The 23,958-nt window shown below is 41.8% G+C and overlaps 2 protein-coding genes across 4 annotated transcripts in view; both read right to left on the bottom strand.

The window, feature by feature from the left end:
* Positions 1–9,827: 9,827 nt before the first annotated feature.
* ALDH8A1 (aldehyde dehydrogenase 8 family, member A1) lies at positions 9,828–20,215 on the bottom strand. Of its 3 annotated transcripts, XM_009706406.1 has the most exons (7): positions 20,036–20,215; positions 15,760–15,907; positions 15,220–15,375; positions 13,666–13,815; positions 12,754–13,010; positions 11,772–11,933; positions 9,828–10,327 (listed from the first exon to the last, which is right to left on the bottom strand). In XM_009706406.1, the coding sequence occupies exons 1-7, from the start codon at positions 20,174–20,176 to the stop codon at positions 9,875–9,877; spliced, it is 1,467 nt and encodes a 488-aa protein (XP_009704708.1). In that variant the 5' UTR covers positions 20,177–20,215; the 3' UTR covers positions 9,828–9,874. The 3 variants fall into 3 exon arrangements, with proteins under 3 accessions (XP_009704708.1, XP_009704711.1, XP_009704710.1); XM_009706409.1 differs by lacking the exon at positions 11,772–11,933; XM_009706408.1 differs by lacking the exon at positions 13,666–13,815 and having other exon boundaries at positions 20,036–20,173.
* A 2,302-nt stretch (positions 20,216–22,517) lies between these two features.
* HBS1L (HBS1-like translational GTPase) overlaps positions 22,518–23,958 on the bottom strand; it is a gene marked incomplete at its 5' end in the record, with an annotated part of 58,824 nt that continues 57,383 nt past the window's right edge. Inside the window, one exon of the mRNA XM_009706410.1 lies at positions 22,518–23,175. Coding sequence (XP_009704712.1) covers positions 23,164–23,175 — 12 coding nt within the window. The remainder of the gene's footprint in view (positions 23,176–23,958) is intronic.

Raw genomic sequence — 23,958 nt, 5'->3', positions numbered from 1 at the left:
AAAGGTTTCTCGTTTCCATGTGTGGCAACGTGACCCTCACCTCTCCGTTCAGGACGTGGTCTTTATAAAGATTAGACTGCACGGGACACATCCTGAGGAAAGGGTGCAGTGCTGCGGTGCATGACCGTTGTCTAAGAACATGAACTGTATTAACCTTCTGGAGGGCTGGTGGAGGGAAAGGGGGAAAAGGAGACAGCCACTGATCCGGGATATACAGTCACCTTTAAACAATACTTTGGTCACACAGTCTAATGACTGTCTCTTTACCTTTGCCCCCATCCCACTCCAGGGGAGAATCGCAGCTCTAACTGGAAAGTTAAGAGCTGTAGCTGCAGATTTAAACCGTGCTTGGCCAAACCTCCTATTGCGATGACCCGAAGCCAAGTAATGAGAACGGGCTGAGTCCTCCCAGCTCTGCAGGGCTGGTCTGAGCTCCACAGCCAGGCTCACCCATCCAGAGCAGAGCTGTCCCTGGCAGCAGTGAGACATCCTTTTATGCTGGAAGAGCAAAATGCTGCATTCAATGTCCTCCCTAGGACTAGATAGCACTTTCCTCATTCCCAGTTTTCCATTAAGAAACCATGGATCAGTCTCCCCAAACGAGAAAATCCTGCTGTTTCAGATGTCAAGTGTTTTGTGTGGAGATCTGCAGGCTCAGAAGTTAGATCTATTCAAAGCATGGCAAATTGTTCAGGGTCACACAGAAAAAGAAAACAGATTTCACATGAGATTTGTGAAACCCTGGGTGAGTTCCAGTTTAGTTAAGACAGCACAACCCTCATTTGGCATGCCCAGTGCTCCTGCTGCTCTGATCATGCAGGGCTTAGTCCATGCACGGATCACTGCGTTGAGTGATCACATTTCTTAAATTTAATTCAGAGAATAGCTAAGTAGTCTGCACACGGAAGAGAAATATGCTGTGAATTAATCACAAAAATGATCTGACTTAGCTTCAAGGAACAGAGCTCCTTCAAGAGCTATCAAAATCCGACAGCATGCCAACAGCAGCTCCATGAAGTACAAGTCCAGTCCTTAACGGCTGTTTCCTTAAACCAAAATAAGTTAAGTTCCTACACTACTTCATGGCAGTGAAATCCAAATGAAAATTTTGTATTGCTCAGAATATTGCTGTAGATTTGTGATTTTCCTGCCCTGCGCATGGATGAGCATTAGCTTTTTCTCTGTGTACGTGATTTGAGTGCTCTCAAAGGCAAAAGCCAGTAACACCTGTAAAACTTTTTTATTTTTTTCCTTTTCTGAGCTTCACCTGAGTCTAGCTCTCACATATTCTGGCTTCTTTACATCTATGAATTCTCTTGTGGTATAAATACTATCTGCTGTTACTTTGAGGTTTCTTTATGATTTAGAGGTATGTAAATGGATTTACAAGATTCACCTACAGTGAAATAAGAACTACCCAGACAGACTGCCTGAATTAAAGCAGGCTGACCTCTCGGTAATGCACACTGAAAGCTTTCACTCTTATTTTTCCTCTCTCAGCTCTGCCCCAACTCATCCCTACCAGATACCCAGCAGCCAGAGTATGCACCAGCCGACACTTCTTCCCTTGAGTTCCCGCAGTGAGAGTTTTCCAGCATGCTTGGAGACCACATAAACCACATTACAACCAAAGAAAGGAATAAGCAAGAAAATTTCAGCCAGGAACCTTCTGTCTCCCCCCTCCAAAGTGATTTTCTTCTCAGGCAAGGTTATTCAAACCCTTCAGGATATGACTGCACGAGGAAAAAAAAACACCCTCAACTCCCTTTCTCCCTTTGAAGAAAATATCTTGCAGGTATTAGAGTATATTCTGTCCATAAATTCCCTCAGCAGCAAAATGAAAAATGCTTCACACTTCCAGATGTAAGATGTGCCAAGAGGCTTAATTAGCTAAAGTTCATATACTGCTTTGAAGATGGGAAGACCTCTGAATGAAGTGCTAACAACAGATAACCAGAATCCATCTTTTCTGGTATTAAAAAAAAAAACAAACAAAAAACCACCAAACACATAAAAAGTAGATTAATGCTGCACAGAAAAATGTATGCCAGAAATATTGTTCAATCATAGGATTATTCATCAAAGTTTTACTTGGAGCCCCAGGGATTGTTTAGAAACTGGTGTTTCCAAGCTTTCAGTAGCAAATGTGATTTCACTACCTATTTTTGACAGGCGACTCAAATGGGACATTAGAGTAAATATTGCTAGAACACTATGACATTTTCTTCAACATTCAGGACTCACAGTTTTGATGTTTAAAGTACAGGAGATTTCTGACAGCTTCGTCAAAAAGTGATCTGTTTTGTGTCTGTCCCAGTACTTAGCAGCCCAGCTAAAAAAGCTGTTTCTGAAGCACAGTATGCCCATTAAATAATTCATATCACTGACTAACACTAGTGAGAAATGGTATCTAGGAGCAAAACAAGTAGTGAATCTGAGTGCACGAAAGTTCATTTCCAAATATTAATTAGGAAGGAAAGAAAGATTAAGCATATTTTAAAATCAGACAGAAATGCACTTCTCGCTGAATTTTGTCCTTGTACAGAACTTGATCGTCTTCACATCGAAACTCCATAAACTGCAATAACCTAGCCAAACCTGAGGAAGAATGACTGGAGGAATGACTTTCCTCCCCCAGTGGTGAAAAGCCACATGTCTCCAGCAAAGAAGTGCAAGGTGCTGTGGTAAACAGTGCTCTAACCCCACTGGGGAAAAGTGGTATCGATCAGACCCTGGGAGGAAAAGAAAAGCAAGCTCTAGGCAGGATGAGAGCAAAACCAGGACCAACCCATCAGCTGATGATCAAAAGTAGACATTGATTTGTATCAGCTGAGAGGAATGTGACCTCACCTGGACCTTTGTTCATAAAATAAGGGAATTTTATTATTTAAAGGAGTGTGTGGTGTTAAGCACTACAAACACATAGCAGGTTGTGCTACAAAGACCTCAGGAATCTGAAAAACTGTTTTTCTTTTAGGCTGCTCATGGAAAGAAGCTGAGCAGGAAGGCAAGGTCTCAGACCAGAGTGAGATTTCTTTGGAAGTACATGGATCAACAGCTCAACTTGCTCTTGTTACTGGGGCACCACTTATGGGAACTACATATCTGAATAGTTATGCACATACATACCCATATTGATTTTTTTAAACACAAAGGTTTCAAAACATATCACCAACAGAGAAGCAGCCTGAAGCTCCTTGCAGGGGTCAACTGATTAGAAGAATCTCACAGCACTGTAGCAGCAAATTTCTCTTCGAATTGCCAAACTCTTGTGCACGTGGCTGTTGCAGGATGCTGGTTTTCACTCCTGTCCCATAGGACTCAAAGTCAAAAGGCCAGAGACACATTTGATGATCAAAAAAACCCCTCCACACTCTGCATTTGAAAAGGCAAAACTGACAGCTCTGAAAAAAAAAAATAAATATTAACTGTAGGAATATAATTATGGGCTACAAAAATATCGCTTCCATCCTCAAAAAGCTTAGTGCAGTTCTGGGAGCAAAACAGTGCAGGAAGGAGGTAATTTCCTAATGAAACTTCTAGGATTATCTTATCATAGCTACTCAATGTCCTCTGCATGGAAAATTGGCTCCAGTGTCTCCTTAGAAAAGGGTGGCTGAAATACAGCATTAAGCAGGACTGAAATGATCTCTTTTCAGCTAACAAGCACTCATGTCAAAACACAGATATTTTAGCACAAGAATCCCAAACAGACTCCCAGACTGACATTCTGCTGTTTCCACCAACAAACATTTTGGCGTTCCTCCTGAATACAAAAGCTTGCATTTTCAGCAGGTAAGCACAGTTAATTCACTCAAGCCACGTAAGTGTAAACAAATCAGTTTTAAAAAATTAAGGCAAGATTAGGTAATGTTCCTTTTATTTCCTTTTTTTTTTTTTTTTAAAATCAGCCCTTGCAAATGCTATTTTACAGCTGCAGAAAATGTGACTTTCACCTGACTTTTGTGTTGGGCCAGCCAAACTTGAAGAAAAACAAGAAATGTCTCTGTAACTGAGGGTAAACCTTCACTTTAATATGCACTGTTCCCAAAGGAGGAGAAAATTCAATTACTAAAATGGTAGCATAATCTTTTCATTATTATTTCGGGAGCTCAGAGTTAATTGGACAAGTTTAGCACCCTGTGAATGAATGTGTGTCCTTACTTCTCCACAATAAATGGTCTATAATTACTTCCATTTCTCTGAAACCAGGAGATACCTCTCACTAGCATTACTCTGAAAGAAGCCTTTTGCTCTTTTGGGACTTACATAGGCCCCGTCTTTATTGTATCTCAACACTCCAGAACACCTCTCATACACAGGGAAAAGTTCTCATTTCATCTTGCCCATAACTGCACAAAGGCCCCACATGCCTGCGGTGAAGTTGCACGAGTACCTGTGTCTAGCATCAGTCTCTCACCTACTCATGTCCCAGAGGGCTCCTTGGACCAGGCATCCCTGCCCTCACCTGAGCCAAGCTGCGAGGTCCAGCACATCTTCCCAAAGCCCAGGACAAAGACTGAATGGTCGCAACTAGGTGAGAAACCTTGGTCTGATCCATCTGACCGGTCACAACTCCGCATCTCCCCTTTTCCATATACAGCATGCTTTAAACCACAGGTCGTAGCCCATTCAGGACACTTGTGGTCCCTTTTGTGGGAGCCTTTGCATTTTCTAGGAAATGACAAAGGATACGTCATGCCAGAGGGAAACACGATAAGCCAGGTTTACTCATCACCCAACAGAGAGGACATGTCAGGTGTGCTCCACCACCTCCTGTGTTTTAAAAAAACAAAAGTTGCTCTTTGAAATACCAGCCCAGTAGTGTGCATCTACCCCTCTGGACTCATCACTGACCCCTGTCATCACTTCTCAGCATCTGAACACACACACACGTACACACACACCAGTTGCCTTAGCAAAGCAGGTGTTTCTGAAGCCAAAGGATGTTGCAAGATGTGGTTCAAGGTCTAAGTCCCACACTAGAAGAGCTTTTTTCAAAATTAGGAATCATTTTCTTCCCTCCACATCCTTTAAAAGAGATCAGAAATAGATGCATAACACGACAGTAATACTACATACAAAGGTAAAGATTATTTGCAGCTTCAGCACACTTCTGCTTGTGCTCTCCAGGATCATGCTGGCTCCCCTGTTAATTGCAATGATTTAGCAGAGCTCATGCTGAGTTCTGCGCTGTTGGGTGGGTTTGGCTGAGCTGGTATTCTCATACTGATTGTGCTTTTCCTCATGATCTCCAAATCCTTTTCAACTGCTCCTTTTCAGGAGGCAGCACCATACACATACAGTTTCTGGATGCATAACTAGCTTTCGGCCACATTAAAATGCATCCAGTTTCCCCAGTTATAATACTGCAGGACTTCCCTCTTTTTCTTATTATACACGACTATTTACCTAGGCTACAAGTGTTACCAACAGGGATTTTATATGTTCTAGAACAAAGCTAGTGCATTGAGGCCCCCAAAGGACAAACACCACCCTCCAGGTACAAAAAGAAATGCTTGGAAAGGAGGGGAACCGAATTAAGTGAAGAAAATGGTCCAGTCACCAGGATTTCCTGCAACAGTTCTGAGTCTCCTCTATTCATTACATTCAGCTTTTTATAGCATACTTTACTAACTAGGGTGAAGAGTGGGACCCAGGTCTTCCTCCAGCCTAGGAAAATTTCACTCAATTTTCATTTTTTACTCTCTCACCACACAGAAAATCCATATGCTTAATGAGAAGCTTGAAGTCAAATACTTGGAAACTTCAGATGGCATCCCTTCTAGAGCTGAGACAGGTGTTGAGCAAGCATCCTTCCAGACTGAGCAAAAACTTAAACCTCAGCCCTGAGGACGAGCCTGACAGGAAAGTCCTCACAGTTCCCCTCAAGATCCACCAGCCTTTTTTTTTTTCTTCCCTTTTTTTTGTTGTTCTTGTTTGTTGCTGCTCTTGTTGTTGTTCTAAGAGGGAAATCTTAGGGATAAGAGATCTGACTCTACCTGTGAAGCTGAATCTTAAGGCATAGCTTTCTGAAGTTTGGAAATTCAAAGTTAAGGTTTTAAAGCTAGCCTAGCTTACGTTCTAGTTCTGCACATTTAAGTGAAGTTCGGCATGAAACTTTCTTTGACCGAAAAAGTCAAGTCTGTTTTCATCCCTGTGAGTTTTACAAATACTTCTTGTTTTGCCTAAGTTACAAACACTGTGGGAACAGGGATGTAACTTGATTTGGATATAAATGTTAGAACTGATGTGTCTCCTCTCTGAAGTATGCCCAGAGTCTCCCTAAGCAAAGCTGCTTTCAAGCATTATACAATAGCTGGATACAGATATAAACATGCTGGGAAAAGATCTGAAATAGAAGAAAAATAACCCTATGCTAATTGACAGCTGTAAAGCATGGCAAATATATTGCTACCTACCCATGCAAAGTAATCATCTCACACCACTGAGATAATCTTCTGGTGTTAAACAGAACTGTACTCTCTCCATCTGTAAGAATTAACAGATGGAGCAACTGTTCGGGCTTTACATAACAGTAATTAAACAAATCCTCACATTGGCCACATGATTTCATGCACAAGCCAGGGCAGTCTACAAAAAAAAAAAAAGCTTTGCTGCTAGGTTGGAAAATTCCAGGCGGCGCAGCCCAGGGAGCTCTATGACAGCCATCAGCCTGATGCCTTGGATCAGCTTGCCTCGTCCTCCAGGATATCCTCTTCACCGTGCCCTGGGATCGAGAGCAGAAAATCCAGAAACAAAGCAGCAGCAACAGGCACCTTCACCATCTGCAGCAAAAAGTTCTTGGACTACTGTGTCTGTAAGATGAGAGACAGTTATCCATGCACAACACTATACTAGAAGTCAGTCTGAATCAAGAAAAATATGCAAAAGTTCATAGCATTTGGTATGTAGAAGAACTCAGTGTCCCCAGAGAGAGCCCCTGGTGCAGGCAGGTAGCCTCTCTCATGTCACCTGCTTCACGGCCACCAGCACCAGCAGCTCCCCCAGGGCTAGGACCTGAGGCTGGAGGTGGGCATGGGCAATGCAAGAATTACCCACTACTACAGGCAGGAAAAGAAATCTCCCTACCAGATAACACCCACCCAGCCACCCATGTGAATATGTACATATGTGAATCTACTCATCGAAAAGGGCAAGAATTAGCAGAATAAGTAAGGCAATTGAACTGCACCTTAACTGGAGAAGGAAGGAGTCCATTAGAGATGGAAAATGCAGAAAGAGGCAATATTTTGTATCTTCACATGAGCTCTCCCTCCTGTCCAAAAGTAAGCATCCTCATTAGCACTAGCAGACCTCCCTTACCTCTCTGAGGCGCTGAACACAGGGATGAGCGAATGGGGCACCTCAGGAGCTCACCTCTGAGATATCCTCAGAGCCATGCTGGACCTGGAACCACCACCTCCATACCCCTCACCTGGGGGTCCTGCAAAGCGCAGTCCCCTCCCCACCTCCAACTCTACCTCTCTACAAAATACCTCAGATATCTTGGGCCAGAAACACATAGACAACACACAGGCCTTTGTCTCCTGTACATGAAATATATACGGAAATCTCCCATCGTATCTAATGCCAAGCCAAAATCAACACCTGAAAGGAAATTCAGCTCATTAAAACTGAACCTAGACCAGATCCAGACGGGGGAAGGAATCCCATCCAAATCTACTAATTGTGTAATATCCCATCTGCTGTTGGTGAAAACGCCTGCCCCCCAAACTAATGAAGTATGTCACAGCTCTTGGGTTCTTTTGCTCTTCTAAACAGGATTTGTGGGGGAAAAAAAAAATATGTCAGAATGAAACATGCAGTGATATAGCTGTTCATCCCCCTCCCAGCAAAATAAGTGATTGGGCAATTAAAAACACCAAAGCAGGTGTTCTGCTGCCACCACATGGTCACAAATAGACCTAGGCGGAGTCTTAAAATGAAATGTCTGCTGCTTCAGAGTAGGTCAATTCACTAAGCCTACCATTTCTGTGTATTTCCGTAACTCATCTCCAGTCGAGGGTACCTGTACCAAATCCATCAGATGACCAAGGTCCCAGCCTGCCTGGTAGGTCTGCCCTGCAAGCAGGTTGGATCCAGAGATTTCAAGGTTCATCACACAGTTGGGCCTTAGCTCTGGGGTAAAAGCTATTTTCAAAAAGTCCTCTGAAAGAGAAAATCGGTTTTTCAGCCAACTCAGGACACACGTAGCAAATGCTCCTGAAAGGGGGGTTGGGATCCATCCCCTACTCCAAGCCCTTTAGAGCAGTCACTGGCACAACTTGTGCAAAGCGAGGACAACGACGTTGGCTATTTATTGCAGTGACTCCTCTTAAGCGCACTTAAAGAGAACGAAAAGACTGCCTTTCTGCAGTTGTAATTTAAAACACCCTGTTGGCATTTTTATTTTACAAAGAAAAGCCCAAATCCAGCATTAGCTTGGCCAAACTCGGAAAGAAAAAATAAATCCTCTCTGGAAAAAATACTCATGAGAAGTACACTATGCAAAAAACGTATCTTCAACAGAAATATCAAAATAAAGGTATGGTTTAGTATTCAAGGCCTAGAGACTCCTCTAGACTGTCTACATCAGTTTTACAAGGTATTACAGCCCTGCATATCACAGCTCCATACCCCTAAAAATGTTATAAACTACAAAAAATAAAATTGCATTTTCTATTAACCCCAAATGCCTCTCAGTATTTTCTTTCAGTGTGCAGAGAAGCAGCAGAACGATTTGCTACTCCATTCTTTCACATCTCATCAGTAATAATTTTTCATCAGTTTTTTTGTATTTTAGAGGTGCTCTTTTTTTCCCCCAACAGGCCTGAAAAAATATCCCAGTGACTCATCAGCTCTTCTCAGAATACAGACATTTATGAAACTCCATGCACCTTTGTTTACTGTGAAATTCAACTCGAAACTTGAAAAGCAAATTATAAAGGGCTGCTATAAAAAATTTAATAGCAACATAGTCATCTCAGGGGGGAAAAATGTGCATCCAATTTTATTTCTCTTTTTGTGGAATGTGAACAAGTTGTGAGATACCCAATTAAAAAAAAACCTCTGTAAATGACAAACATTTCTAACAGTTCTTTTAGGAGTCACTTTCAGTCTTTATTAATGACGAATGACACTGTCTGTGATGTAGCCAAATCTTTGTCCAGGGATGTGAAAAACACCACCACTTAGGCCTAGAAGTGACAAAAGGCTGTAATTTCAAAACAGTTAGAGAACAAGTTTTTAGGATGATTCAGCTGCATACCATAAAGCAGGTTATAATTAAAATGTTTATTGTCTTTGGTTATCATGAGAATTTCACGACTCCATGGTTTAATACCACTTAGTAGATTAAAGGTACTGCCTCGGGCTTTTTAGTGTCCTGCAGCATTAGTCCTTGTCTGGTATCAGTGAAGTGCAATATGAATTGGTACGTGGACCATACTGTTTCTAGTGGAAACGGGCTGATTCCCATTACAATATCAGCCTCACAACGTGCTTGCCACTTTGTCCCTCAAGGTAATTCACCAGCCACAGGCACAGTCATGTATCACCCTTTCTCCAATCTGCCTTAGAGGGAGAGATTTTGAGACAGGAATACTCAAAAAGCTTTAGGATCCGCAAGAGAAGCAAGTTATCTGGCTTGGGATGGGTTGATTGTGGAGTCCACACTGATGTTCTCATCCAACATGAAAGTCTGCATTCAACATTAGCTTTTGAGATGACTCTTTTCAGCTGCCATTGATATTACTTGACCAAAGTTCAAGAAAAAGATGGTCACAATAGCAGCCTGTGTTCTAGAAAGCCACTTCTGATAACGCAAATTACTGTTATTTATTTTACTCTAAAATACCTCCATTAACATATGTCAGTGCTTTATTGTAATGGTTTTGACCTCAGTGAAGAACTCGTAGGAATCCTTTGCTCCCTCCCTTCCTATACCTGAGGCTTTCATCCCACCAAATGGCAAGTTCAGGTCTCTAATGAGCCAGCAGTTGGTCCACACCAATCCCGACTGTAGTCTTCGTGCCACCCGATGAACACGTCCCACGTTGCTGGACCACACAGTGGCTGCCAAGCCGTATTTCACACTGTTGGCTCTTTCGATCACTTCTTCTTCTGTATCAAATGCTACCACACATGTCACAGGACCAAAGATCTCTTCTTGCATGCAACAAGATTCATCCTTGACTTCAGCAATAACTGTGGGCAACATGAAATAGCCTTTCTGGTTGCCAGTTGGGAGAGCCAAAGAATCCACTCCCTCTCCACAGAGGACTCTTGCTCCTTCAGCCTGGGCTTTCTTCACATAGCCCCTTACCTGGGGAAGCAGCAGGAAAACATCACCACTACAGGACACAAAATCCTGAGGGTCCACCTCTCCAGTCTGAACACATCAACAGCAGCCCTTGAATATCTCCAACTGGATCACGCTGCCTTTACTTTCCTCCTAACAACAGAGGGTCACTCCCTAGCTTTTGTTGTTATGTTTCTATAAAAGTAAGGCTGGGTATTTCTTGCTGTAAACAATTGTTCTCTCTCTCTCCAAACACTTACTAGCCTAGCAGGCAAGACCACTGGCCCTTCTCGCTAAGTTTTCTCAAAAGGGTAGGGCCCCTGGTGAAAACACCAGTCGGCCCAGAGCCTCCCTCCCTTCTTCCAGGAGCTTGGGCAGTTTGCCATGTGTTCCATGCCACGGTTCACTCATTTACTCCAAGGGATCGGTAATATTTTCCTACCTCACAGGCAGGCTTGTTAAATGTTTTCATGCCACTAGGATGATGAAGCCATGAATGCTATAGAAAATCTCATCAATAAATAATTAAAGCTGCTTCCATGGCTGCTGCTATCATATATGCTACCTTGAACACATAGGACATGCTATTGATCTGCTTGTGCTATTCTGAAATCGTTGCCTGGTTTCTCTCCCTTTAGAAACACCACAGAGATACCACAGGGCTTCTTTCTCTTTCTTCTTTTAACCACCTTGGTAGGTTAGACTCGGAAGTTCTCTGTGGTGCCACAGGCTGAGGGCCTCGGGAAGTGGGTGTTTCTACCACTCGACTTCAGACCAGGCCTGGAGAACCTGCTGGGGCGTCAGGAAGCATGACAAAGGTCTGGCTTTCTCTCTCACTCTGCGGTTTTCAGTCTGCTTCTTGCTTCTGCTGATGGTGTCAGACAGTTCTGGGATATGAGCATCTGCTCTCCTCGACTCTATCTGACACAATAAACACTCATTTCATATAAGCCACTAAGGCAGACTATGTCTAATTGTGCACCATCTCAGCTGCCCTCCACGCATATGCAATTCCACATTACTGCAAGCAGTCCTAGGAAACTGCCTTGTACTCCCCAGAATTTGCCCAGATACAAAAAAATTACTTTTATCTTGTTAACTAACTTATTAGGCAAATAAGTGATCTTAGCAAATGCAATGCTAAAACCCATGGAAACGTTGCTGAGCTCTAAGACAGTTTAGTATAAATTCAGGATTTAGAATTAACTATTTTGAATTATTTCATTCAAACAGGAAGAAATATTTTTTGTCATTTTAAATTATTTTCACCATGGAGTTGATTTTTCCAGATCCCAAGCCACAGGCACCAGAAATGCTATCAAAAAGATACCTTATAATGGCTCATCAAATAATCATCCCTCAGAGCTAATCTCAAAGAGGATGCGGTTCTTTCCATATACCTCTGAAAGCACCTTTTGTAGCCCTCTAAAAGATGAGATGAGATTATGTAAACTCCATGTAACATCACCTTTTCTAGATGTTCTTTACTTATTAGTGCTCCCATGTCGACTGTAGGATCTGAGGGGTTCCCAGTATTCCATTTCTTAGCCTCTGACACAAACCTTTTCAAAAACTCACTGTATATGCCTCTCTGAACAAAGATCCTGGAGGTGCAGAGACAGATCTCACCCTACCAAAAAGACACAAACAAGAAAAAAAAAAAAATTAGTTCATATTCCATCGTATTATTGAGGAGTACTAGGAGTCACATTCCAGAATGAGACTTGTGTCCCTCCATCCTCAGGACTGCAAACTACATTCACCAACACTGCAAAGTACGATTTTTCCCAGATTAAAAAGGAAAAGAGAAGAAAAAGACAAAACAACAATATCAGCATTGTGCAGTCACTTACTAACCAAGTAAATTTGATTTTTCATTGATTACATGTTTTCCTCCCCAACATTTTTCATAGGAAATGTGATTTCCAACTGTGAACGATCTCTGTCTTCATTTCCTGATAATCCCTTTCTGATACCAAGCTATTTTTCTGAACATTTGCCCTGATACACTTTCCTGGCTTTGGCGATCTCTCCCGAGGGTGGTGATGAGGGAACAGGAACATTGGTAGAATTTTGAGGGAAGTTTCCTAATTTAATTCCAGCAAATCAGCAAGCTTCCCACTTACTTGCGGGGTGGGATTTAAAGCAGTCTCTTCCTGGAGGGATAAGCAATATATCTATTTTGAGAGGGATAATGACATCTTGTTACCTTCTGGTGGAGAGCACAAAGAAGAGCCCTTTATTATTTTGTTTCCCTGCTTATGGAATAATGAAATCTTTTTCATATTTTTCTACTTAAGGTTTGCTCACAACACAGAACCTTGAATCCGACCTTGACAATTTAGGATTTGGATCCAAAGGCATGTGCACATGCGCGCACACACACACTCTCGGACGGACCGCACCTCCTGCTGCAAACCGGGTGTATATGCTACAGAGGTGGGAGGCACCTGGTTGGCAAAGCTGGACCTCAGCGTTGTGGGGATGCATTGGCTCAAGTCGGCATCATCGAAGATGATTGCGGGGTTTTTGCCTCCCAGTTCCAGTGAAAGCCGTTTGCAGTGCGGAGCACTTTTCTCCGTGATCCGCTGGGCCGTCAGCGTGCTTCCCGTGAAGGAGATCAGAGGCACGTCGGGGTGGCAGACAAGGGCTTCTCCTGCCTTGGCACCCGTTCCAAACACCACATTCACCACCCCGTGAGGTACCCCTGATGGGAAGGAAGGCACACAGTCATCATACCCTTTCCCTTGCTGGGCAGGTTTCACTTCACTGTGGTTTGTCCCTGAAGTCAGAAAATTACCAGTAGCTCTGGGGTGACAAAGACTGACCCTTAACTTACATAAGTAGCTGAAATGCATGATGTTAAACAGCTCTGTGGGTCATGGATTAAATGATAAAACCAATTCCACTGATCAGTCAAGCTTGCCTGATACCCATCATCCAATTTTCTGTCATTCAGGGAAGAAGCAGCTGTCCTCCCAGTTTTTCTTAATAGTGCACGAAACACAGCCACAACCCAGCCTCCGAGAGCCAATTCTCACTCTCTCTTGCTCTCATGGTTCCTCTGTTGGCACCACAGACTGAGGACATCCTTAAGTGGAGTGCAGGAGGGGGAAAGGAGGCACAAAAAGACTTTTCATGAGAACATAGTGGGGAAAAAACTGGGCAACAGCTGGGGTGGAGAGATGGGATAGTATGAGGACAGGGAGAGCTTTTTGTTCTCCAGTGCAACATTCAGCTACAGCATACAATCTTTCCCAAAGTCTCTGAGTACTTTCTGATTTCTGCAACAAAAAAAAATAATGGTATACAGACAAGCATTTCCACCCCATTTCCCCTCCGTAGCATGTTACAGGACTTACCTGCTTTCTCCAAGAGCTTGCACATCATCCAAGCTGTAACAGATGTCATCTCACTTGGCTTGGCAACCACAGTATTTCCATATGCAATGGCAGGAGCTATTTTCCAGGTCAACAAATATAGTGGCAAATTCCAAGGACTGATTAAACCAGCTACCAAAGCAAAACCACAAAAGACAAGAGTTCAGCCTGCTGGGATACCAAACTCGTTTCTCTGACCTCAAGCAGTTATACACCAATTCAGATTTATGAAAGGAATTTGGCTACGGCTTTTTTTTCCAGAAAACTGTACAATAAATTTGCAGCTAGAAACTTTTCTCACAGGCAGATAACTTTAAAAGATTTGTGCAAATGATCCTAAAGGCGATCAGCTGAACTCTCTGAATAAGTTTTCCTTTTTTTCTTCAGGGCAGAATCTTATATTCATAGGAAGCTTTTCAGTGTTTTCTAGGAACAGTAATGCAAGGTTAGCCATAACAATTATTTACATCAATTGGGCTGTGGTAATACTCTGTGTTAGCAAACAGCAAGTTAAGGTAATGTGTTAGCTCAGATCACTCTTGCTTTCTGTTGCTCTTTAGAGCCTCCTTTTTTTCTCCCCAATTCTAAAATTAAAAGGAGCATGCCTAACATATAGTGCATATTTTCCTGATAAATTTTAGCCTAACTTCTGAGTGCTGAAGTTTATCAGTGTACAAACTGCTGTTTCCACAAATTACTGGATGACCAGAATTTTTTCAGTAACTGCCTTTGGGAATAATTTCACCTTACATATTTATAGGAAATAGTAAAAGAAAATAATCTGTAATCGTTAGGTGTGACTGCTCATGAAAGCCACAGGATTTTTCGCTGTTTGATGGAGCAGATGCAGCGAGTGACTTCCATATGAGAGTAATTTTACCAGAAGTATTCGTGTTCTCCACTGCTCAAGAAAACTTTTAAATGGGTCCTCTAGGCTAGCCAATTTTTATGTTTTGAATAATTCAAGTGTGAATGTGGCACATTCATATATATTTAGATAAAACACCGTATAATGGAATCATTACGACTCCATTACTCATCAGCTCAGCACAGCCACTTTCTTTCTGAAGCATTAGCAGCATCTGGTGGCTGAGCTCAGCAATTCCCCAGCTACAAGTGGGTTAAGAACCCACGGGCACTCCAGTCACAGCCTAAAACGTCACCTTGCAAACTACTACTGCTTCCTCAAAGGCAAGGAGGATCCAGCTCTCTCCGCCGCAGCAGCAGCTCAATGCTTCTGAACGCCTCACCGATCCACAGCAGTAATACTTACCTACCCACACAGACACACACGTACAAAACACAAGAGAGGTTTTGAGGGTGAGAGCTACCAGGTTAAAACAGATGCTTTTTAAGGCATGTAAGTATTCTTTTTACCATGAAGTAGCATAACTGATTTTACGTAAAGTTGCTTATGCTTTAGCAGACTATTCGTGTTTAGCAAAGACAAGAAATGCTTTTGAAAAATCCTCTTTGTTGAGCCACTGCTGAAGAAGACACTCAGCCAAGCTTTTCAGTGTTTCAGGAGCACCGTACCAACTCCCACAGGTGCCCTCAAGGTGTAATGCATGCAGCCCACGGTTGCCATCTCGGTGCACTCTGTCATACAATGAAGGATGGAAGACGCAAAGAATCGGAAGTTGTACACGGCCCGAGGGATGTCCACTGTTCTAGCAAACGTAATAGTTTTTCCTGAAACAAAACCAATTACACTGTTGTGTTATCATGGGCAGAAACAGGGCTTTAAACTGAGCTCTGAAAGCTGATTTGCATGTTTTTTGGGAAACACGTTTTGTCCTGCACCCAGGTAATCCCCGGCACAGTGCAACCATAGTCAATGACAACAGCTCCCCTGTAGTATTGCATTACAATTATCTAATAACTGAAGTCAAAGTCAGCAATTCTGAAAAGCAAGAATGCCCCAGGAATCTAAAATCAGCGACTTCTGCAAAGTTCATGCACATCGACTCCAATTTGCTCTAACAATTCATACCATACTAAAAATTTGGACCATATCCTCCATCTCAATATTCAGCAAGACACACTATATTTGAGATCAACAGTTCCAATTTTTACCCTGATCTTTTGACTCTGCTTGTGCAAATGCTTCCAGGTCGTATTCAATCAGGTCTGCCAATTTGTTCAGGATCTGAGATCTTTCCAACGGACTTTTTGAGGACCAAGTCGGGAAGGCATCTTTGGCAGCTTTGACAGCAGCTTGCACCTAAAAGAGCAAAAGAGGGGTGGTAAATGTTAATGAAAGGCCTCAGAAAGAGTATCAAACAATCAGCAGACAAATTCATATTTGAGAGGCTAATAATCCAGATCACATTGTTGGGAAGACTGCATCTCTTCAGAGTTGTGACCATTGATAGCTTCTCCATTTTCATCTTCTCGTGACACTATCCCATAATTCAAAAAGTGTTACTGAATTAGAGTATCTAAAAAAGAAACCATCACTGTAATTTGCTTTTCTGTAAATTCCAGCAACTTGTGGGCAACTCACCAAGTCTCAAGGAAATGCTGGGTCGGTCAACTGGCACCAGCAAGCGCCACTGGCCAAACCCATGCAGAATCTTGTTCCTTATGGAGGAAAGTGCAACAATCTCTCAGAGCAAATGTAACTTCAGTCTAAATGCCCACAGTCCTTGCAGCACAGGACTTCAGTCACACCAGGCAATGATGAAAGTAAGGAGTTGGGGAAGGGACAAACTGTATGCCTTGCTAGCCTTTGGTTTCTTCTTCCCTTTCCACCAGCTGGTTCAAGCAAGGACTAAGAATATATTTACAGAACAGACACTCAGAGAAAGTTTTTAATCTTACCTGATCACAGCTAGAAAGTCTCTAATGCTCTCAGACAAAAAAAAAAAAAAAAAAAAGTGCTCCTTTCTCAACTCTCGGAGTTTAGTCAGTTCTCTCATCAGGTACCTAATGAAGTCTACAGATACAAAAGATCATTATATGCCTTTATATAGATGCATACCAGTCTTGTCAGTATTTTGCCTGAGATGTACGTAATTGCTGCATGGTCCATCAGCCTGACCTTTCTGAATAGTGACAGATTACCAGCACTTTTCTGAGGCGGACTAGGCTTCAAAGGATTAAAATTCACTAGGAAGCTTTCTCTCCCATCAATCATTTCCTCTGGGCTCTTAAATTGAAGTTACTTGCATCTACTGATTTTTAAGCAGTTCCTTCTTGATGTTTACCAGTCTCAGATTACTGAAGATGGTTACCAATATCCTTCCATATTTTAATTAACTGCCCTATTTCCCAATTTTTGCTTCCTATGTTATCAGTTCTCTATTGCTTCCAATGTCTAATATACGCATGAAGGTGGGCTTTTAGCCAAAGCTGTCTTAGCTGGTTTCCCATAATTTTTGCTCATAAATTTCTTCAGCTTTTGGAAACCTGCCAAAGTCAATAACTAGGAGGATGCTGATGCAATATTAATCAGATCATTCTGACCTCTCCTAATGTTGCCAAATTGCTGGTTCCCATGCAGTCACTGGCTCCACCAGCTCCACAAAACCAAATTCCAAATTTGTTCCTTCAAATCATGATGGGTGTTATAAAATCCATCACAAAATAATTTATAGACACTCCACTGATGTTTTACTAACAAGGGCTCAAAAGTTCAAGTGGTTGAAAATCCCTTCCCCCTGTGCACATCAGAATTTATGGTCTCCCTAAAAATAAGGACCAGAGTTTGAGGGCCAGAACAATACTGGTACGGAGACCAAGGTGGAAAATAAACCAACTCGCACAAGGTTGAGCTCAGAAACCCAGACTTGTCTCTTTCGACTGCAGTTGGACAAGGCCCTGCGCAGGCGCTGATGGCTGCCAGCCCCAGCAGGCCCAGAGCAGGCCTGGGAAAGGGGAACTGCAGCTTCCTCAGCGAGTCAGGTGTGGGCCGCACACTGCCCTGAAAAGGTTCACCCTCTGTGAAACCATACCATCCTTTACTAATTAACTTGTTCTTCCACCCTCCCGTCATTAGGTGCCATTGTGGTGCTGCTTCTCATCTGTCCTCCTTCTCCTCTGTGGCCTTTTCCACCAGGTGGCTGACGTGAAGCTAAGGCTATCTGCACTTTTTAACCCTCCAGTGGGTTTAGAAGAAGGAAGAAGATGTTGCATTTTCACAGAGAGCAGAAGAGAAAATTAGCAAAGGAAGGAATGAAGTGGCAGTAGATTGATCTAAAAAAAGGCAAGAGGAAAAAAAAAAGGAGAGATTTGTACAGAAGAAGTAAGAGAGCATACAAAGGTTAAACAGTTATTTAGTTTGACTAGCAAAAGTCGAGCCACAAAGAAAACACGCGCAAGAATTCGACTATGAACTCGTGTGTCTGAAACACTTCCTTCTGCTTTCCTCTTCTGCACAAGACAGACACAGAGAAAAAACACACAACGCAATCCAAGCAATCCTTTTACAATACTGAAAAATGTTGATGCGGAAATACCCAAAACTGCCCGCAGGACATGATGTTTGCTTTCCCAGGGGATGATGCACAGGACCAAGGTTCTTTAAAGGATAAATTTTTATTTTTTTTTTAAGGGCATATTTGCCAGGACTAATTAGCCCTCACCAGCCTGTCTTTTGGAGATACAGGGCACCTGTTAAGCTTGCTTTGGTGCTGCTATTTGGAATTTAAGACATCTAGCTGGGGGACAAATTAACCCCTTAAAAAAACCCCATGCGGTGTTTTTTTTCAGAAACTGGCTGAAATGGCCACTGCGCTGATCTGGTGTTAAAATCCAGGGTCAGCAACAGATTCATTGTGTCTCCTTTCTGCCTTCTAACCTTCCACTAAAATTAACCAAGAAAAAAATCCAACTGGATTTTTAATTTTTTCCTAGCCTTGCTAGAAAGCAGCATCCCGAGCCCTGTGTTGAACCTGGGTCTAGATGCTTATTTTGGTATCTCTAGATACCCTCTAAGTAGTATGTGATTGCATTTTCCCCTGCAGCATATTCCATCAGTCACCAGTGGATGCCAGCTCTGCAGAGCCTGACCTTCTTGTATAGTTGTCTGCAGGCAGGAGTAAAGCACTCACCAACTTTACAGGTGTTTAAACTGGGTTCCTCCTGCTACACACAACCACTGACTCAGAAAGCTGAAAGAGAAAAGCCATTGCTCTTTAGTGCATCTGAACTGTAGCTCCAGAATGGCCAGGAGCCTGCTTTTGTTCGGCTGTTCTAGCATTCTCACACCTCTCTCATTTTAATGATTTTGCAAATGAATGAACAGGAAGATTTGCACCTGCACATCAAAAAGAAATCTTTTCAGGCATAATTAGTGTTGGAATGAACTTACACAGATGTATTCTAGCAAACCCAACCTGTTACTCTTTAACCCTTGGTCATCAGCATCCAGCAAATATTTACCCAGTTGAAATTACAGTGCAAAGGTTTCTGCTGAGAGAAGCAAAGCGAAAAGGTGTCAACAGGGCTGAAAAACAAGTGAAAGGAATAGCTACACACAGTAGCAATTTGTTTTAAAAAGCATTTTGAAAATACTGTACACTAGTCAATGTTTTCCACTCCCTTTGCGTTATCCAAGATTTTCCAGTCATTTCTCTCTTCAGTAAATTTGAAACACTATGTTGGACACACACTTGTAGGTCTCTTATAAAGTAGCATCAATGAAACTGCAGCCCCCCAAATGAATGTCACATTGCCCATCCACACCTGAACACGTACAAGGTACCAGGAAACGTTCATTCCACTGGACAGCACAGGACTAGAAAACATTACATTGATGCAGGGGACAGGCTACGTTATAAAGAAACGTACGCTCATCTCAGCCACTTCATCACCTCCACTTAATATCCAATTGCTAATACCAAAACCAGAGGTCTGGAAGCTTTTTACCATCTTCAGAGAAGAGTCAGCAAGCCAAAAATCCAACTGTAAATCATCAAGACACTAAGGGAGAACACATTTAGTTATATACGGCACCTCTAAGTTTATTGAGAGAAGAGATCAATAAACCCTTTTCTCTCTTACAGATTGTTTATGCTTCCAGCCACTCTGAGCATTATTGTTAATTTATGCACAAGACATCTCCCACATGAGCTGAAGGAGCGCCACTGAAGTTACTGAAGCTTTGTTGATTTACACCAGCCTAGGATCCAGCCTGTAACTTCCTAACAGCAAAATGTAAAAAAATAACAGTATTCGCTGCCACAGCAATAGATTACACAGCACTACCATACAGTCAAGAACTTATTCGTGTAAGCATTAAAGACTTCAGCATTTTCTGTTCTCTCACCTTTGGCCTCTCCCACTTAAAATACTAATGTTATGTGCATTTAATGTTTTCACTTCTTTGTACGTTTGGATAAGTACTCACCTCTTCTTTGCCACTGTCTGGTACCCTGCAATAGACATCTCCAGTGGATGGATTATAGGAGTCTATGTAGGAGGAACAAGGAACAAATTTGCCACCTATGAAATTTTCCAGCACTAAGAGAGCCTTTGAGTGAGCCATCATTAGCTGCCTGCTTCATCTGTGACTTTTTTTTCTATGAGGCATCAATTTAGATTAGTAGGTCTGTATGTGTTTGCACAGCAAGTCTGAACTCCTCCCCCTCTCTCTCCATCTTCCCCGCACTACTCGCTCGTGAATGGGAACAAACCCTGGCAACAACAGAAAAGAGGAAAGGGGGGGAAATTACTATTTCTGTGACACTTGGTTATTTTCTAGTTGAAGCAAGGAGGCAGGATCAGCTTAGTTGTTAGAAAACAGCTCCTCTCTGTCTATAGGAAATAAAGTATGGAAGAAGGGGAGAAAGGGAATGGTTCCTCCCTATAGCAGTTTTTCAAGCTACAGTCTGAAGACGTTTTGCAGCAACTATACAAAATGATTAAAGACCCAAACACCTAGCTAGGGACCCGCTCCTTACCATCAGCAGACACACAGAAAAGACACTTGGACTAGTACGTCTGCAGTTCACGTTTGCTGCTTCGTCTTCACCGGTACTTTTCCTTGTAACCCCAAAAACAATGCTCCTGCCAAAACACAAGATTTTAAACACAAGAAACTCTCTTTTTTCCACCAATATCCCCAAACATCAAACCACACAGGCAGCTGAGCGGCCCCTTCAATTCAAAACAGTTGAGAAGCACAATCCTACCTGGTACACTCTGTTGTATGCTGTCAGAAATCCAGTTTTTAAAGAAGCAGCAAGACACCAGCTTTCATGCTTCCTCTTCCATAGATATTCCAGTGGAAGCCACCTTACTACACATACGGTGTAACACCTGTTACATACAATTAGGTTTTTCTTTAACTTCCCAAGAACTCCAATTGCCTGGTAAGAGCTGTGTAAAAGACATTTTTCTCCAAGAGAGAATGCTTAGATTACCAAATTGCTCTAAGATTGTGTGCCACCTCCTTGCACTCCAGAGATACTCAAAACACTACATCCATATTGGAGAGCAGTATGTTGTCACCAGGAGAGTGTGAATATCTCAATCAGCAGTTTAGAAAGTTTTTGCACCCTAGGCCATTGCCAAGCCATTAAATGTCTTGTGGATCAACACGCAAATATATTTTGAGCGAATCAAAGTGATACGTTTTTGTTGCACCACAACAGATCGTTTATGCATCAACCAACAGGTGCCTCTGGGCAGAGTTCAAATCAGTGCTGACAGGTAGCGCAGTCATGTTGAAACTGGATTAGGTAATACACCTCTGGCTCTCTCAAGCTACAAACTGGGAAAGCATGCAGTAGCTTTTCTGTTGTCACAGAATACTGAGTCTCAAAATTTAATGCAACCATGCGTAAGCAGGGTTATCAGAGGTTCATCCCCTATCACACTTCCTTGTCCCGAAACAGTAAGGAATTTACTGAAGTCTTAAAAGCGAAGACACATTCTTCTGCCTATAGTACTTCAGCTTTCCCCTGACTTAAAAGCAATCTAAACATTTTCAAGGTTTGAAGGCACGTTCAAGCGGAACACGTTCAATGCAGGAGCTTGGAAGTACAAATCTCTGGAATCCAACAAGTGCACTGAAACCTTCCCGGCTGGCATGCTGAAACTGGTTAAGTATTTAAATGAAATTTCTGGACTATAAAAAGACATAACAAATAGTGATAATTCATAAGGTTCAGTTTTGGCGATAACAGTTTTCAGATATTTCAGATTCGTAAGATTTTACAAAACTTAGGTTTTGTAAACCTAAGGGTAGGTACGGACCGTACATGACTTCGAACTTCATAATGATCATAGGCTTTTTGTGTTCTTCACTACACAGGGCACAGATTTGCTTTGGTTAACCCCAGTGACTGATGCTCTGGAGCAGATACTTTAGTTCCTTCCCCACACTACCAACTAAAGTCAAAGTAGAGTTGTCTCTACCCCACGCTCGTGTACAGGTCCTGAAATACCTGAGGTCATCTCACACTTCCTACTGAAAAGAAATCTTCCAAGTTGTAGTAAAGTGTGTCTGTCCTGAGCTTATGCTGGAGGTAGCAGAAGGACCCTCTTTTCAGTTGGGAGGTTTCACCTGCCCTGTTACTGAAAAGCGGGAAGCAGTTACAGCCTTGAGTAAGTACAACAATCTGGCTTTAACATATATCCCAAGATTAAACTGCCAGCTTTTGTTCAAAAGAGCACTAAGTCTGGATGAAAGAGATGTGTACGCGCAGCAGTTGCACTGAGTAACACAAGAAAAACTGAAATTATTTCCACAGAAAGACAATTCACAGGCCAGTTTCGCATTTTAACTCATAAGTTTGCTCTGAAACTTCTGAGTTATGGAAAGTAAACAATGATTTAACACAATTTAGAAGTGTTCAGATAAAAAAAGATGAAGGAGACAAAAATTATGCTCAGACAAAGTTATTTTATTATTCTTACAGTTTAAAAAATAAAATCAGCCAATGTTGGCACAGCTTCCACTACACAGCAAAAGAAAACATTTTTTTAAATAAATTTTGGGACAGGGAAAACAATCCCAGGATAATACTACATGCCATTCTCTTAAAACCAAAGTAAATAGTTCTTTTTTTCCCTGAATATGCATTCAATTCAAACCTAAAAATATATTAGACCAATAAAGTTACTTTACTGAATTAATGTGCAGCAAAAAAGCAAATCAAAGAAAATATGTAAACAATTTATGTCTGGAAGTAAGGAGTTTGTTTCATGATGATTCATCACCTTTTTTCTCTAATTCAACTTTCTAAGATTTTTCCATCAAGCTCTCTAAGGGCTAAATTCCACATGGAGAAACACGTCAGATTTTTGAGATCGAGAAGTGCAACATTAGCAGTTCCTTGTCAGTTGGCATCTTCTGCAGTGGGAGAGACTGATGATGGGCTCCCCAGACATCTCACATGACTTAACTTTTGTCATCATCATCTTCTCCCCAATTAATTGCACTTGTTCCTTCAACTGAAGTAACTGGATTCTTAAACAGAAGTTTGGATATCTGATTGCATTTTGGTTGGACGGTGGAAGTTCTGGCACCACTCATTCTTTAATCTAAAAATAGATGCAAATGGAAAAAAATCCTATGCTGAAAAATGAAGTACTAAATGTAAAATGATCATAGCTTTTTTCAACATGATACAGTTAGATGTGGAAAAAAATAATTCCTTTTGCTCTGAAATTCTCTGGAACAAGATCACAAGCACTACAATAGTAATTCCCAAATAACAATCAAAGAGTTATTTAGTCCCCAATTCTACAAATATTGGGCACCACAGATCTAAATAGGACCTCATTCACTTCAAGTTAAATTTAATGAAAAATGGGTGCAAGATTAAAGCCCTAATTATGAATCCTATTTTAAGCCCAGACAGATTGTTAAGAGCATTAAAGATCCGTAAGGCCCAGAGCCTCTGACAGACCTAGCACATCATTCCTACGCACACAGGGAGAAGCCAGAAATTCTCACACTCTAGTTCCAAGTTTTGACATTAAATGACTCGACTTTAACCAAGTTCTGGTACTGAGACTTAATGTGACTAAATTGCTCTCCCTCAGGTCTAGGATTAGAATTTAAATTCTAATCCAAAAATCACAGTCAGATTTTCTAAAGTGACAGATAGAGGGACATTCATTTTTTTTTGCTCCTAATAGAAGGCAAAGCATCTATATTTAGCCCCAGAGTTCTTGCTTCCTCTCACTTACACAGCATCAGAAAATGTCTATAGGCATTGGTAAGAATCAAATGTACAACTGTCTTTAACAGAAAAAGATCTGGGACCTAAAATAGCCACAGTAAAAATGGCCAACGCTTCTTATTTACAAACTACTTCTGGT

The sequence above is a fragment of the Cariama cristata genome, unplaced genomic scaffold (assembly GCF_000690535.1).
Source record: "Cariama cristata isolate BGI_N322 unplaced genomic scaffold, ASM69053v1 scaffold1628, whole genome shotgun sequence".
Lineage (NCBI taxonomy): Eukaryota > Metazoa > Chordata > Aves > Cariamiformes > Cariamidae > Cariama > Cariama cristata.
Note: the sequence above shows the minus strand (reverse complement) of the source record. Positions and strands in the feature narration are given on the sequence as shown.

Coding starts and splice junctions, on each gene's coding strand:
- ALDH8A1 (XM_009706406.1), bottom strand. CDS start 20,176: ATGATGGCTCACTCAAAGGCTCTCTTAGTGCTGGAAAATTTCATAGGT. Junction 13,816..15,219: donor GAGGGCACCTGTGGGAGTTG/GTACGGTGCTCC, acceptor TTGCTTTGGTAG/CTGGTTTAATCAGTCCTTGG. Junction 11,934..12,753: donor GGTCCAGCTTTGCCAACCAG/GTGCCTCCCACC, acceptor TCTTTTTGGTAG/GGTGAGATCTGTCTCTGCAC.